Source organism: Athene cunicularia (genome assembly GCF_003259725.1).
Source record: "Athene cunicularia isolate RWA chromosome 13 unlocalized genomic scaffold, athCun1 chr13_part1, whole genome shotgun sequence".
In the NCBI taxonomy this organism is placed as follows: Eukaryota; Metazoa; Chordata; class Aves; order Strigiformes; family Strigidae; genus Athene; species Athene cunicularia.
The window spans coordinates 17,162,517-17,179,535 of NW_020799117.1; the positions used below are offsets into that span (position 1 = coordinate 17,162,517).

The 17,019-nt window shown below is 36.4% G+C and overlaps 1 protein-coding gene across 1 annotated transcript in view; it reads left to right on the forward strand.

Moving 5' to 3' along the window:
- DOCK2 (dedicator of cytokinesis 2) overlaps window positions 1–17,019 on the forward strand; it is a 210,318-nt gene that overhangs the window by 27,382 nt on the left and 165,917 nt on the right. Inside the window, exons 15-23 of the mRNA XM_026858304.1 lie at window positions 277–375; window positions 1,831–1,903; window positions 1,979–2,082; window positions 5,095–5,278; window positions 5,381–5,478; window positions 6,779–6,868; window positions 7,115–7,215; window positions 10,792–10,926; window positions 14,852–14,960. Of these exons, the coding sequence (XP_026714105.1) occupies window positions 277–375; window positions 1,831–1,903; window positions 1,979–2,082; window positions 5,095–5,278; window positions 5,381–5,478; window positions 6,779–6,868; window positions 7,115–7,215; window positions 10,792–10,926; window positions 14,852–14,960 (993 nt within the window). The remainder of the gene's footprint in view (window positions 1–276; window positions 376–1,830; window positions 1,904–1,978; window positions 2,083–5,094; window positions 5,279–5,380; window positions 5,479–6,778; window positions 6,869–7,114; window positions 7,216–10,791; window positions 10,927–14,851; window positions 14,961–17,019) is intronic.

Genomic DNA, 17,019 nt, shown 5'->3' on the forward strand with positions numbered 1-17,019 from the left:
TCTTAATAGGTGTCTGGGTAACTGTGAAAATGCTTGTTGGAGATGTGATTCAAACTAGAAAGGACTATCCACATCTTGTAGACAGAACCACAGTTGTTGCTAGAAAACTAGGATTTCCTGAAATAATCATGCCAGGTAGGAGGTGCTTTGTTCTGTGATAGGAATGGATTTTTTTTCATTGCGGGGCCCGGCCTGGCCGCCTGGGTCTGCCGGAGCCCTGGAAACGTACGGAAGTTACCGAGGCACTAAGCACTGTTTCTCCCCCTCTTTTCTAAGAATGCCGTTTGTCTGGGAGCGGGGGACAAACCCGCGAGTGAATACCGATCAGTTGTTTACTATCAGGTCAAGCAGCCCCGTTGGATGGAAACGTTAAAGGTATGGCGTAGGGACTTCTCACCTGCTTTCTGCTCTTCATTTCTTAGTGCCTTACACAGACAAGCTTCACAGCATCAGGTTTTTTTCTAGAAAATAACTCGTGCCTCATACAGCTGGATGGATGGACCCATGGTCATGCATCAGTTAGTAGAGATACAGGATTACTGAGGCTTAAAATTTGGCCTAGAAAATGTTAAGATTTTTTTTTTTTTTTTCAAAACAAATGAGGTCATCATAAATAACCTTACTCATAACATGGCTCATCAAAAATGAAATGTTGCCTTTGTCCTATTGAGATGAAACAATGGAGGTGAGCTTCAATTGCATGATGGGAAAAAAAGAAAAAAGCCCCCAAACCAAATCAACCCACCCCAAAGATGATTTTAGAGAAAAAAACTGCCTTGGATTTATTTAGAGACACACCAATAACTATCTAATCTAGCTTGAATGTCTGATTGGAAAATGCCCAGAAGCTTCCAGAAGTCATTCTTCTAAAGCATGTCTCAGGCTTGCTAGCGAGCATGATTTTTTTGGAAGACAATGATTGAAGATGTTGCCATGTATGACAAGCCAGCACTTATTACACTAAGGTGTGTTGGTGATACTGGGCAAGACAGGGAGGGAATGAAAATGTAATATGAAGCAGAAACTTACTTGTTGAAGACATTGACCCATTCATTTTTTGCTTACTGTACTAGTTATTTAAAAAAATTATTCTGTAATTCAAACTTTTATATAGAATCATTAACAGTAGATCCTTTTGAAAGGTGTAGTTAATGTGAAGGAGTGTTATGCAGTAAGATTTGTAAAGGGAAGCTATGAATGAACACAAAGGAGTACAGATCTTTAAAGTTGTAGAACTATGAACTTGATAATCTAAAAATTTGTGCTTTTTCTTATGCAGTTGGCCTTTTTTGTTGCTTACTTGTTATGAGCAAGTATGCTACTTTAAGAATAAACTACTCAGCTTCTAGGATTCTGCTCAAGTCTTTAAAACTGCATTTAATCCAAAAATATGCTGAATTTATTTTATTAGAATTTTCATACTATTTTCACATTTTTATTAAATTGGTCATCAATTTACATATATGAAATGTGGAAGTTTCAGATTGCAGAGGTGTTGCATAATTCTATGTGGTTAACAGGGTGAGTAATAAGACTGCAGTGTACTTATTTTCTAGTGTACAAACACCTCTGTGCCTTAACTCACTGGGTTCAGTGCTTCATTCCTTTGGTGGTGCTAGACTTTGAGCAAAGTCTAACAGATTATTGCTTATCAGCCACCACTTTGGCTACTGGGATCAGGCTCAATAGTTCAAAACGGTCTGTGAAAGCCATTATGGGGCCAGCAGAAGTGGTGCTTATTTATTCTAAAATAGGAGCTTATTACACGACAAAGCACCTTCTGCCCCCACCCCCCATAACTCTATTGATTATTTTCTGATTTTACGCAAGGTTGCAGTCCCTATTGAAGACATGCAAAGGATACATCTGCGCTTCATGTTCCGACACAGGTCATCTCAAGAGTGTAAGCAAAAAATTTTTACTTTAGTGACTTTCAATACATTGATGGATAGTCAACTGAATATATTTTGCTTTGCAGCTAAAGATAAAGGAGAAAAGAATTTTGCGATGGCCTACATAAGACTAATGAAGGAGGATGGAACAACTCTTCAAGATGGCATCCATGATTTGTTAGTCCTAAAGGTATTGAGTCAATTTTTTTTCCCATTTTTTTCCTCCCACATATATCCCAAAGAAGGGTTCTTTCACCCAGTATGCAAGCCAATACACACTGGGTTGAAGTATTTATTTTCTTTCATGTCTGCACAGAGACGGCTGCTAGGTGGTAATTCCACAAAGCTAGCACACCACACAAAGGCACTACAGCTTATTTATCTTGCTACATGATTAGTAAAAACCTATCTAGATTTCCACTCATTGGTCTGTAATTACCATTACATCTGCTATTGCTTAGTTGTATTTCAGTTTGCCTCGCTTAATATGTAAATCGACATGCATGCTCTTTACAGGCATGGGGGGACAAATCTTTTTAGTCTTGAATTGAGTTGGTGGTTGTGATCTCTGGCCGCCACCTTTACTTTTCCCCCAGTTACCACAGATTTTTGCTGACTTTGTGCTTCTTGGGCAATCATCCAGCCTTTGGCTCCTTCTGGGGCAAGATCTTCCCCTCATCAAACTTTTAGCTCCTCTTCAAGGGTGTAGTCATTAGCAAGGCCTGCACCGTTTATACAAAGTGTCAGGCTTACACAACAGTTTAGTGGTCCTCCTTAGATCAGTGCAGTACATTCAATCTGAAATTGAACTGACACTATAGCTTAGGCATCAACCTGAACATACGGTTTTACTAAATCTATACACAAGACACATTTATTTTCACACTGATGTCTTTTCATTGTTTGTTTTCTTAGTGCTAGATTAATTTTATTATTCTATCAAAGACAAATATAGGTTTTGTCTGAACAAAATAATTGGATGTAACTTGTTCCATGGTCAGTAAATGTTGCTTTAAATTTTAGACACACATTATGTAAGCACAATGAGAGGTGGTTACTCTTCAGTAAAAATAGTATTTTTACTGAAGTTTGTGCTTTTGGCCTTCTATAGTATAGAGGAAGTTATGCTAAAGCTCAGTACTTGGATGTGTACCATTATTCTTGCTGAAGGGGGAAAAAGTGTTTCTTTGATTCATTTAGAAATTTTGACATGTGAATAATCAGGGAATGTAATCTTAGGGAATTGGTTGGTTGAAACTGTGCTATGTAGTTACTCAGGTAGAAAAGTGAAAGTTTCAGGAACTTGATTTTGTCTGTAAATAATAGTTTTGACTAGCCCTGATTGGACATAGGTAGCATTTTTGACTTTGTGAACTGAAGCAGGGGACAGATGTTTCAAGATTTACTTTTTGTTGCCTTTTTTTTTTTTTTTTTTTTCCCTTGGAGAATAGTGTTTAGCAAGAACTAAGAACCAGAAATCACTGCCAGTACAGAAGAATTTTTACTTCAGATATTTCTTAGTGCTCTTTTCAGTAAACTAGTTTGCTGTAACATTAATGGCAAGTTAGATGCATGCAACTAAATCAAGTTATTTAGTCCAAAAAGATTAATGGCAGTATATAGTTAATTATCTTCTCTTCACTGATACCAACTTAGACCATAAGGAAAATAATGACCATGTCATATGACTGTCTGGTTAATGTTGGTTATGAAATTCCATCTGCATCAACTGGGTAATTTTTCCTTAAGTGACAGTGTAGATGGTAAATGCTGAACACAGTTGACCTAATTTATGTTTAGGAGAAACAGACAGATTTTCTGACATATGTTTGCCTATTCTAGTATTAAAAACAGTAATTGTAAGCTGTGTTTTAAACAGTCGTACATCTGGCCTCTCAAAATAAGTAATTTGAAAACTGCAAAGTTTAAACAGTGTATTTTCACTGCCTTCAGGCAATAAATCTTTCTGAGATGCTTCTGGATCAAAATTTCAGGTCTTTCTCCCATTGTCTTACTTGTCTCAAAAAGTGGAAGTTGTTTCTTTTCTGGTTCCAGAAATTCTGCGAAGTAATTACTTGGCAAGCTTAGTAACAAGCATAAAAGTTAATAAGGCTGTCTGTTTTGCTGCATAAGAATTTTGGCTTTTGTCTGTCTAGGTCTCTTTATAATCAATTTTTAAACTTCTGTTTTGACAGGAAGTAGAGACTGCACACCAACAGTTACTGAATCAGACACAAACACAAAACTTCAGAAAATCATTCTAGATTATGTTTTTTGTAACTCCTTGTTTATGGACAATTGCAGACTAAGGGTCTGCAGTTGAATCAGATCTGTCATGATGTAGCTTTAAGTGACAGTCTCATAAACTCATTGGGGAAATTTTCTGTAGTGGTTTTGTTAAATAAAAATTACATTCTCTAAACAGTGAGGAGTATGATTTTTATTGCCTTTGTCTAAGAATTGCTTTTTTGTCTGGAGTATGAATCAAAAGTTGAGACAAAAAATATCTGTGAGGGTTGTGGCATGCAACTTGATGAAATAGAGGAGGAAAAAATATCTGTTGGCACTCTAGTTTTGTACTGTTCATTCTACTGAAAAGCATAAATTCTGTGATATCTGTGTCACTTAATTACTGCAGCATATTGTCTAATTTAAAATACAGCCTTACCATGCCCAGTTCTTTCATGTTAAAAGTCCAGTTATTAAGTTATAATGAACATACTGAAATAGTGCTGCTATTTGTGAACCTGTCCAGTCCCATTTTCTATTTTAAGTTGTGTGCAGGCATGGTAACTGTGTTGTCTGTATCCTGTGTCTATATCCTACAGTCTTCAAGGTGATGGTCAATAGTCTACTGTGTTCTGTAGCTATTGACAGTTCAATGAGAAATTGGCTCTTGCTCTTACTCTGCCAGGGTTGTCACCTGTCATAGTTCCTTACTGCACCTTAAAACACATACCTTTATAATTTCAGTGTAGTATTTTTCCTGCATGTTAATTGCAGCTTTTCTTGCTGACTAACATCAACTCTTTGTTTACCTGTATGAGCCATGCTGGGACTGGAGTATTCTTTCTCCTTTAGTGCATGCATTTAACTCCATAGAAACATAGCTTTTTGTTTACTTCTGTAGAAAGTACAAAATTAGTCTAATTGTAAAACCCAGTGGTATGAAATATGTAATAAATGGTATGTTGTTTTTCAGGGGGACAGTAAAAAGATGGAGGATGCTAATGCTTATTTGACGTTACCTTCTACACGTCAGCACATAGAAAATAAAGGAGCAACCATAGTCAGGAACTCAAGTATTGTAGGGGGGCTTTCAGTAAGCTCACGTGATGCATTTTATATTTCAACTCTTGTTTGTTCTACAAAGTTAACTCAGAATGGTATGTATCTTCTAAACAGGCAGAAATTTTAGAAAGAAGACATTCTCACAAATGATAAATCACATTTTAAATTTTAATATCTGTCCATTTATTTTCTATTAGTGGGCTTACTAGGTCTCTTAAAGTGGCGTATGAAGCCAGAGCTGCTTCAGGAGAACCTGGAAAAACTGAAGATTGTGGATGGAGAGGAAGTTGTGAAGGTATGTCTTCAGATAGTTATTTTTCAAGTCCCTTCATACCTGGCAGAAAAAATGATACAGAGTTTCAAAAATAAGAGGAAACTGGAGTGTTGGTTACAGTAAACATAGTGTAACTGACAGGCTTCTTTATGTTCCTTTATTTTATGAGTGTCATTCAGTGTAATGCCTTTGCTAGGGAGAGTTTGCAGAAGACATGAGCAAAGCTCTTCATTGGAGGGAGCAAGGAAGCAAGCGTCTAGACAGGTTTCCTCAGAGTGTTAGCCATCTCTTTCCTACTTGTTGCTCCCAGAGATTTCTGGTATTGGCTACTGTAGAGATGGCAAGATTGCTAGTCAAATCTGCCTGCTTTCACTGGTAATTAATTTATTAGGATCCTTTTCTGCTTTCTGTTGGTTTATTTGATTGGAAATTTTGTGCATGAATGGAGAATTCAATATTAAGAATATTATTTGGAGTTATTGCTATTTTGGTCAGGTGCTTACGTATATGCCATGGGTGAACTTTAATTTTGAGCATGCACAGAAAAATTAATTTAAAAACTTGATAGGATATGAAGGTAGTGATTGTAAAGTATTTTCCACAGTGTCTATTCAACTGTTTGCTTTTGTCTATCTGAAACATCACAAACAATTCCTACTGCTTTCTTTACAGTTCTTAATTTGATGTTGATATTAAAAAAGTATTATGTATCCAATGAAGTGCTTTGTTAATTTAATGAGTATAATATAAATAAGTACTTATTAATATTTTGGAAAGTGGCAGACACTATTACATTTGTGTTGCTTTTTAAATAAAAGCATGAGATACCTCTCTAGAGAGAAGGAGGAAGGATAACTTAAAAAAAAAAAAAAAAAAGATATTATTTTTAACCAAAGATTTGGGTCCCAAGTCACTGGAGTGCTTTCCTTTGATTTAAATTGTGCTTTGAATCAGACCACAGAAATATGAAATGTGTTTTTAATCATCATGTATATGTGAAAATAGCAACTATTAATCTGTATCTCTAAGGAACTAGGAATGCAGTTTTAGGTAGTTATATTGTTTATATCATATTTTTAACTTTTCCATAAGCTTTGAGTTAAACATGTGTTATTGATTGCTAATGTCTCTGAGGATGTAGGTTCTTAAAAATAAAGAAACTAGAGCCTAAATCCCCAGAAATGTTTTCTGAATTTAAGTCATGTTTCAATATCGACCTTTAAAATTCTGACTTGGGAGAATCTAGGTTTACTATCTGAGATCTGACTTGTGAGATTTTAAAGTTTAATTGGTTGCCAGTTTGTCATTTCATGTTCTGTAGTTTCTTCAAGATACACTGGATGCCCTGTTTAACATCATGATGGAACATTCCCACAGTAATGAGTATGACATCCTTGTCTTTGATGCACTGGTAAGAGTCAGCACTGAAGGATTTTATTTTTTGAAGAACATTATAATTTTGAATGAGCTATGAAGTTGTTTCTTTCAGGGAATTAGTCTTAAAATCTCTACAGAACAGATGGAATATTACTGTTTGAAAAGCAAGTTTCTTTAAAAACTCTTACATAGTGGGTTATCAAAAATATTTCAGAAGACTAATACTTAAATTTAAAATGTGACTTGATGAAAAATACTAATTATGTTCATGTCTGTTTAGATATACATCATAGGACTCATTGCAGACCGTAAGTTTCAACATTTTAACGCTGTCTTGGAAGCGTATATCCAGCAGCATTTTAGTGCAACATTGGCATACAAGTAAGTTTGTTTTCTCCTCTTCTTTCTCTTTTTTCCTAAACCTTCACCATCACATTAGAATCACAGAATCATCTAGGTTGGAAAGGACCCTGGAGATCATCTAGTCCAACCGTTCTCCTAGCACTGTTCCCACCTACAGCATATCCTTAAGCTCTAAATCGACCCTACTCTTGAACACCTCCAGGGATGGGGACTGAACCACCTCCCTGGGCAGCCCATTCCAATGCCTAACAACCCCTTCTGTAAAGAAATGCTTCCTAATATCTAGTCTGAACTTTCCCTGGCACAACTTGAGGCCATTCCCTCTTGTCCTGTTACTTTGTACCAGGCTAAAGAGGCTCAAACCCAGCTCTCTGCAGCTTCCTTTCAGGCAGCTGTAGAGGGTGATGAGGTCTCCCCTCAGCCTCCTCTTCTCCGGACCAAACCCCCCCAGTTCCCTCAGCCGCTCCTCATAGGACATGTGTTCCAGACCCTTGACCAGCTTTGTAGCCCTTCTCTGGACATGTTTGAGTAACTCTACGTCCTTTTTGTAGTGAGGGGCCCAAAACTGAACCCAGTAATCAAGGTGCGGCCTCACCAGTGCCGAGTACAGGGGCAAGATCCCTTCCCTGTCCCTGCTGGCCAGGCTAATCCTGACACAAGCCAGGATGCCATTGGCCTTCTTGATCACCTGGGCACACTGCTGGCTCATATTGAGCCGGCTGTCAATCACCCCCCCAGGTCTCTCTCTGACTGGCAGCTCTCCAGTCCCTCCTCCCCAAGCCTGTAGCGTTGCTGGGGGTTGTTGTGGCCCAAGGGCAGCCCCCGGCATTTGGCCTTATTGAAGCTCTGGGAGTGTTGATCTGCTCGAGGGTGGGGAGGCTCTGCAGAGAGATCTGGATAGACTGGAGCGATGGGCTGAGGCCAACTGCATGAGCTTCAGTAAGGCCAAATGCCGGGGGCTGCCCTTGGGCCACGTTAAAGAAAGTAAATCCTGTTTGTGACTTTTCTGATGTAATTAATGATGACTGTTGTTTTGATGCTGCTGTTTGCTTATCTGGAAACAAACCTGCCTGACACACACACATGTCATTATAAGTAGAGTTATTTGAGAAATAATAATTGATTTGGAGTTAAATGATTCTTTGGCATTCATTTTCTTGTCTGGATTTTGCTGTGTCTGAGCACTTCACCTGTATCCTGTCACATTTGTCAAAATATACTTTGCTGTAAAGCCTTTCCCTTGACGTTCCTCGCCTTAACATGAAATGCCTTAAGTGAGGAGTTGAGGCTGTCCTCAACCCATTTATATAGGTTTTCACATATTGTTTTACAGCAAACTCACTCATGGGGAAAAACATCGTTGGGGAGCTGTCAGGTCTTCTTATGCAGTTCAGTCTGATGTTGCACCAGGAGGGTTTCAGTAGCAAACTGGTATTTGTTACATGGTTTGTTGTGAGCTGGAGTCCTAGTATTTGTTACGTAGTCATGCCATTGGGCAGGTGTGCAGACTTTTTTTGGTGGTTTTGTTTAGTTTTTTGAAATTTATTTTTGGAGCTTTCAGATAATGCCCAGATGGGAAGACATAGATTCCTAGAAGTGAATAAAAACTGTGGAGACAGTAAACTTAATACTGTGTTTCTATTTTATTTTTAAAAAGCTTTATGCAGATGATGGTAGGATAAAATCACTTTCAATTAGAAGAAAAATGACATCTTCAGTTAGTGCTGATCTCAGGGAAGTGCTGTAACAGGGTAGATCTTTTTTTTTTCCTTTACCTTAAGTCTTGTTCTGGCAGCTTAATGGGGTGTCAGATTGAAGGAGAACTTTAATTTGGGGTGTGAATAATATATGGAAGACCTTAGCTGAAGGTTTGGAACAGTTGAGGATATCTTGTAGTGTCCTGTGCCAAATTTGTATCGGTTCCAACTCAATACAAAACATCACACAGATCATATATTAGAACATGAGTTTTCTAGAATTGAAAGGCAGTAGTGCACAATCAATCCTTTCTCACATTCCAGGAAAGCTGAAATTAGTATTATTTGCCTCAGAAAGTGCAAGCACAAGCTACAGGGTCGTCTTTAATCCTCCTTTACTCCATAATTAATAAGCATATGTAATTTAATGCTTTATATTATTGCGGAAGAAGAGAAGTTTGGGTACAGAACCTCTCAGGACAGCCTGATTTGCTTAAAATATTTCCAAGACTTGCCTGAATGGAAGTTTCTGATGATTTAATTGATGTGGCAGAGGCAAAATAATGTTTATGATCATTCCCCAAATCATGAGTTTTATTGGCATCATTGGTTCCATGCACATCATGGAAGATGTACTTGATTTCAAGAATCAATTACAAAATAAACAAATAACTCACAGCTAGGAAGGAGACGGACATATTATGGCCATACTATGAAACAGTATTTTTGCCAAAATGTTAAGTATTTATTCAATTCCTACATAGTCATCCATTTATACCTAGCTTCTATAGAGTTCTGAGAGGACTTAATGTTGACACTTGAGGGACCTTGAGTGGACTGCCCTTGTGTAAAAGTTGGATAAATTTTGTCCCAACTCAGTATAAAGCTGTGAATACCTAGAAGTTGTAAAAAGGAGTAAATGGAAACACACAATGGATGGAGTGCCCAGGAGACTGAGAGGCTGAAAGCATATTTTGATCCTGAAATGTGAGTTAGGATACTGCAGTTGGGCTGAGGATGTGTTTATCAGTTCCACAGATAGATATATACACACACACACACACACACACACACACACACATATATATGTATACACACATGTATGTATATATATATTCTGTGCAGTAGCAAGCAGTTCTTGGAGCTATTATTTTCATACAAGTATGTTCTGAATACCAGTGATCACTTACTAATGTTTCATCAGTCTAGTTGGTGAACTGTTAAGTTTCATCAACATGCAAGTGCTAGTTTGGTTTTTATTGTTTTGTCTGGATTGGTTGGTTTCATTTGTTTAGGGAAGTGGATAGCAGGTTTCTGTTTTTGTAGTGATGCAAGAAAAAAACCCCCAACTATCCTCATTTTAGTAGGTCTTATGTCTAATTTAATCATTTAAGATGAAACTATATCTAAAAATAAGTCCCTTAATTTTTAGTTAAGGTTTTGAAGATTTTTAGCAGGTTGTGTGTTTAGCAAAAAAATTGCCTTTGGATGCAAATCAAGGAAGTGTTTAAATAAAGTGTTTAAATAAAATAAATACAATAGATATTGCTGTGTACCAGAATATTTGACTGTTTACATGCAGTTAATTTAGAGCATCTATTGGTGTTTAGTCACCACTTAATGTAAGTAGGCAGAACTAACGTTTTGTTACCTTGTGTGTGTATTTTATAAACCTGTAATAGAGCTTCCAGGATTGTGTAATGTTATGCTTGTGTTCTGAGATACTAGATTGCTTTCTTGTGTGTGCAGTTAAGAATTTGCTCCTCAGTTGTTTATAATGATAGAATTTGTTCATTTTGGTGTGTGTGCTTGAGTAAGCATAAGTATTTATTTAGAGTAGCCAAACAAGTTTGAAAAGTTAATTAAAAAAAACATTTAAAATTATTTTTATCTTCAGGAAATTAATGACTGTTTTGAAGACTTACTTGGATACCTCCAGCCGAGGGGAGCAATGTGAGCCTATCCTAAGAACTCTGAAAGCACTGGAATATGTTTTCAAGTTCATTGTTAGATCAAGGACATTATTTTCACAGTAAGTACCCAAGCTATTACCATTGAACTAGCAGTCCAATATCAGAAATAGAACTAGACCTGAGAAACAGAAAAAATTGATTTCAGAACAGAACTGTATGTTTCCTTTTCACAGATAAAACATAAAAGCTGGCAAATAGCCTAAAATACACATATTGCTGAAATATTTTTTGGAGAGGGAGTTTTCAGAAATCTACTTTCTGATTCACAGTGTAAGTTCCAGAGACCTATTTAGTAGTAGCAGCTGATTTCAAAGGGTGATTATATTTTGTGTCAGGTGGCTTGGCCAAAGACCAATGGATGGCCAAACGTTGTGACAGATGGTTTGAAGCTGGATGCATGTCCTTAAGATCATGGTGTTCAGCAGCTCAGACTGTGCATAGAATAATGTAATTTTCAGTCATCTGAAACTGTAGAGTTTCAGATTTTCAGTTAAGGAATTTGTAGGGTAGAGACAATGGATCTATACAGCTCAGCCAAACAGATGAGGTGTAATATTTACCAGTGGTATTCAGGTTTAGTGAAGAGGGAGATGGGTAGAATGACGGAGATGAAGGCTGGAAGGAGAAAAACTCCACTATGGTAACTGTATCCCCCACTTCCTCCCCTAGCCCTTAAGGACTGTCACTGTATCCCACAGACCCTATCCCCATCCTCTGTTTCCTCTCTTCTGCTTCATCTTTCTCCATTTATCCTTAGCTGATTTCCCTATAGTACTTGTTCTGCTGTCCCTCTGCTACACAGCTGAAGGAATGCAGTGGCAGAAGATAGGCATTGGCAAACTTGGGACTATACATAGACCAAGTGATTGGCAGTCAGATACAGAACAGCAAGGTGTTTTATTTTATCTGTCTTTTGCTCAGTGGGAGCACTAATACAGTTTTTTCTGTTATTCCACTGTCCATTTTTTCAAAAAATCCATGTAGGTGTATAGTTTTGTAAAATGAACTATGCTTGATGAATTATGAAATTTTGCTTGAAGAAGATTCAGAAGTTACTTGCTTCTGGTAGATAGTCCCTTAGAAATATTCTTGTTTCTAGGAATTTACTATTTATAGATGGATACAGATAAACAACGTAAAAAGCTGTAAAAGGAAGGAGATGGCACTCATGAAAATAGAATATAGATTGTAGTTCAAAAGCTTGATTTTAAATTTTTTTAACAGATGTCACAGCAGAAGGGGCCATTTAGAGTTTTGGGGAAGGAGGCATTGTGTAGAGCATTATGGAAAATTTCTTGTATGGATGAAGGTCAGTAGGCAGAGTTTTGTTGCAGGGAGAACTTTGGTCTCTGTTTTAATCCCTAGTATTAGCTAGCAGCAAAAAGTGTGCATTGTATGGTCTGGGGTAACTAGGTTATTGCAATGTGCAGGGGATTAGCTGTACATATCTACTCCTGGTTTTCCCTATAAATGCCTTAACTGGAGGTCTGAAACTCTAAATTTAGCTGAACAATTATTATTATAGGCAGTAACAGCTCGTGCAAACAATAACCTCTGGCAAAAAAAATCAAACAGTGAACAGTATCATCTGATACTGTGTATCCATCTATTGCTGTTGTGATCTAACCTTTTGCAGTTAATTTCCTATCGTCAGACTGCTCATGAAAAACAAGAAGATATGGGGAAATAAATGGCTTAATGTATTTTCTTCCCATGAGAAAAGTTAGGATTTACTATTAAAATACTTCATTTTCAAGGGTTGAGATTAGCCTTCTTGGAAACAAATATTTTGAATTAATAGAGCTGAGATAGATCTTTAGATCATTCTCTCATTAATTTGATGGACTGCTTAAGAAACTAAGATGCCTTCATGAAAGGTATGAGACATTACAAAGTGAAAATTATGTAGGAAAGAGATGAATAATGACTTCTAATGTTAGACATAAAATGGGAGACATTTTTTATCTCATTGGCAGGCAGATACATTCAAGATAACCAAGTTCTACCTCAATTTGCATTCATTCAATTCTGTTGAAGCTATAGAGATGTAATGAAAGCAAAAATTTTTTTAGTCCGGTCAAGCTGAACTAAGATTATGTCCTGCAGCTGTTTGTTCAGTGACTATGTTTTGTAGAAAGGTCATACATATTAGCCAAAGTTTTACATAACACAGACTCTGAAAATATGAAATGTTTGCTTTCTTCCTTTCATTTGCCTAAGGTTGTTTTTGATGGTGAAATTCATGTATACTGTTGTGATGAAGTTGTTTCCAAGCAAAATATTTTCTTAAAGTTTGCTTTCAGAACAAGTGATTTTAACTGAAATTTAATACAGAAAGTTGTGTCTGAAGGGAAGCTAGATGTTGAATCAGGAAATAGAATTATCATTTTACCTGGCTTAAATTAGTCCTGGTGTAAATTTAAAAAGCACGTTTAATATATGTTGTGTGATGCTTCTACCTCCCTCCTTGCCCCACAGGTTTAGTCAAGAAAGCTTCAATTTTCAACTTGAATGAAATAAATAGTTTTAAGAAGCTTAATTTTACTTTTGCAGCAGTGTTTTACAGTCAATAAAAGCTGTATAAGTGCATTAGCCAAGTAACTTTGACTGTCTCAATCTGTTTATTACATTGTTACAATTTACATGTCGTTAATTTCCATTGAAAAATAATTTTAAATAACCCCCATGTGTCACAATCGCTGGTATGTTTTTTAAAAAAAAAAAACAAACCAAAACCCATGCTCCTAAAATACCACTTGATAATAATTAACATGAACTTGCTGTGTAGTTGTGCTTGTACTAAAACTTTTTCAAGATACCTTTCACATCTAATTTTTTTCTGGTAGGCGTTATATACAGTTCCCACACCTCAATAGGGATGTACCTCAAGTAGTGTGTGTCATGTATGTTGTATCCATATATATAAAATTGTTTTCCTCTCCAGATACTGTTTTGGATCTTGGGGTTCCTTTCCCATAATTGACTTAAATCTCATTGACAAATATTGACTGAAACAGCATAGAGGCCATGGGCCTGAATACTGTACCCCTCAGTGTTTTTCTTTCCTCAAAGCTTCTTGCCAGTTGCTGTACAAATAGCAGATTTTTTCCTTGCTGTAGATGAAACCTCTTGATTTGCCTTCAGTTATGTTAAGGATTTAAGTTTCAAGTTGAGAAGAGAAGCATGTGACCTGGAATACACAACTTAAAAAGAGGGATTTTTCTCTATCAGAAGATAGAGAAGGCAGTACGTTGGAGGTACAGCATTTAGTTCACAGTATCCTGCACATCTTTTAGTTTTCTCTTGTTGCCTTGGCTTCTTGGCTTTTATCTTAGCTTGTTTTCCTTTACCTTTTGACAGCTGTTTCAGGTAACTAATATATCACCAGTGCTTTTTACTGTTTATGTAAGCAGTATTTAGTATTAATAGCTAGTATGAACTATTCAGGAGAGATCATCTGAAAGATTCAAACTTTAGGACAGGGAATATAGAAATAATGGAATGAGCTTAATCTAAATGCTCTTTTTAACTTTTAAGCATCAGGTAGAGACTTTTTTCAAAAAGCACACTGGTGAGTGGGGAGAGTAAAAATAGCTATTTGAAAATGTGGCAATAACAGCAGAAAAAAGAAACACTGATAATACATGAAAAATATAGAGTAGCTCAGTTGTAGTGGAAAAAAATCAAATTTTTTTTGTATGAAGGTCACTTTGGAAGTGAAATGACTTTTTTTATATGCTCAAGTCTGGGAAGTGTCATTCTTGAGAGGCTTTTAAAAAAATTGAAAATGCTCATGTTGTGTTCAGGCTGAAGGATTTCTACACAATAGAGTGAATAGCAGATATAACCCACTGGTGAAATATCTATGTGCATAATATTGGATCAACTTATAAAACATATTTTTAAGATAATGTTAAATGTGGTAGATTTAGGACTATGAAACTTTCTGGTTCTGAAAGGATAACCCAATTCATCTCTCAACAGATTATATGAAGGAAAAGAACAAACAGAATTTGAAGAATCTATGAGGAGACTCTTTGAATCCATCAACAACCTGATGAAAAGCCAACACAAAACTGCCATTTTGTTGCAGGTTGGTGTGAGCTTGGAAACAAGTTGGTTCTGGTTTTTAAATGGTTTTACTTCCTGGGCTTTTTGGTTTTGTTCTTTTTAAACTGAGGAAAAGATGCTCTTAGGAAATGTGTCCCTTGTGTCTCTTTGTAATTCCCCTTTATTAGAAGACCAGGTTAGAAGCCAAGGTTGAAAAGGTCGGGCCAAGATACATTGGTATCATTTTATGAATGTAGTGCGTGAAAGAACTAAAACACAGATGCTGGAATTTTTCAAGGAGTCTAATGAAGTGAAGCCTCCAGTGGGAGCTGAATGTTTACTTCTTGAGTTTCTTCAGATAATGCTAAACAGGGATTCCACCATCTTAATTTGGAAAGTAAACTTTATAGTATCAGCCTTTAGGAGGTATGTTATTTAAACAGCTGAAAATAGGATCAAGGTTTCCTATTCATGTCAATCATTATTATTCTAACACTTCAGAACCTGATGTTTTAAGAGAACTAGAAAAGAAGGAGATATTGACATAATTTATAGTTGGTATGTAGTTCTGTATTAAAATAAAAGACTATCAAGGCTTCCTAGAAAGTAGGAAGCAGAAGATTTTATTGGACAACTGCCATATTGATGCTTCATACATTCTTTATTATGAACTCATTTTTTTTATTGGGCTTGGCTTTCCTCTTTTTGACTCCTTTTGCTATGACTTAAACTAGAAGTGGAAGCCAGTGAAAAAGTCTCTGTGTTCTCAGGTGGCTGATCTTTAGATATGTATTATCTGACATTTTTCATGGAGTGTTAATGTGCAACTGCACAAAAGCTAAAAATGTAAATACTACTTTAATTGTATAATACCATGATTATGGTAATGTTCTAAATGCATTTGAAAATCATCCAGATACTCTGTGTTGTTATTTAACAATTCTGTAGAGGCCTTGGGGGAATAGTTTATACATTTGAAAGACACTGCATCAGAAGCAGGAGAAACTTGGGAAAAAGAGCTGTTACTATAAAGTAATACTGAAAGAGGTAGTTTATATAATAATGTTTGTTCTTGTGGTACTTGTACTGTATTAATATGTTAGTTAACAAATAGATCTTGCAGGCTGTCCTGCAGATGTCCTGTCACTGCATGCCTCCCTGCCTTAATCTCAAAAAGGTGGTGTGGTATTTTCCATCTATGCTTCCTCTAATGAGCAGAGTAGTTTCTTCTTGAGTGTGACGAGAAATAGTTGTGGAAGACGGTTTTACTTACTTAACTGTTGCTGGGACACATTAATGGGTTTGCAAGTGGCAGTGCAGACTGGTGAAATGGCTGATGGGTGTCCTTATAAACAGGTGGTGGTGTAACACTAATGACAGTATGGCATTGGATATACTGATGAATGTTGATCATGCTTACTGCAATCCCCCTAATTCCATATTTAATGCTAGTTCTTAATATTATACTTGTTTAACAAAAACACACTCTATCTTTGCTGATACTCTTAAGAAATAGGAGAACCTTGAAAACACAACTGAACATGTCTTAAACAACAGAAGTCTATGCCAATTTTAATGAGCATGTAAACACATTTCAGATATAGACTAGCTATTTAAGTTATGCTTTGCTCAATACCATCTTAAACATGAATATTTTGGTTTTCTAATGAGTGCTGTCAGTCATAAAAAATAGATCATATTTATTCATAACCATCAAGCACTAGTGGGCTTTTAAGTATCTAAATCTGCACCAGCTACTCGAAGTTTTCTTTTGAGCTGAAGCATTTCATGGAAGGTCTGAGATACTGGTTTATATCATAACTTTACTGTTCCCACTCCTGATAATTAATACAGACCTGTTCCTGAAAGAAACCTACAAAGAGGTTGTTTTACATAGTAAATAAAAATTACTGCATTAATGTTATAAAATTCTAGTAGGAGAGGCATGGAATGAAAAATATCTCACTGTAGTTTAGTGCCAGCTGCTGGAAAGAAAAAATTAAAAAACCCCCACTCCATCATAAACTCCATAGGCATCTCAGTCACAGTAGCTTTCACAGCAGACAATACTTTTTTTTTTTTTTTTTTTTTTTTTTTTTTTT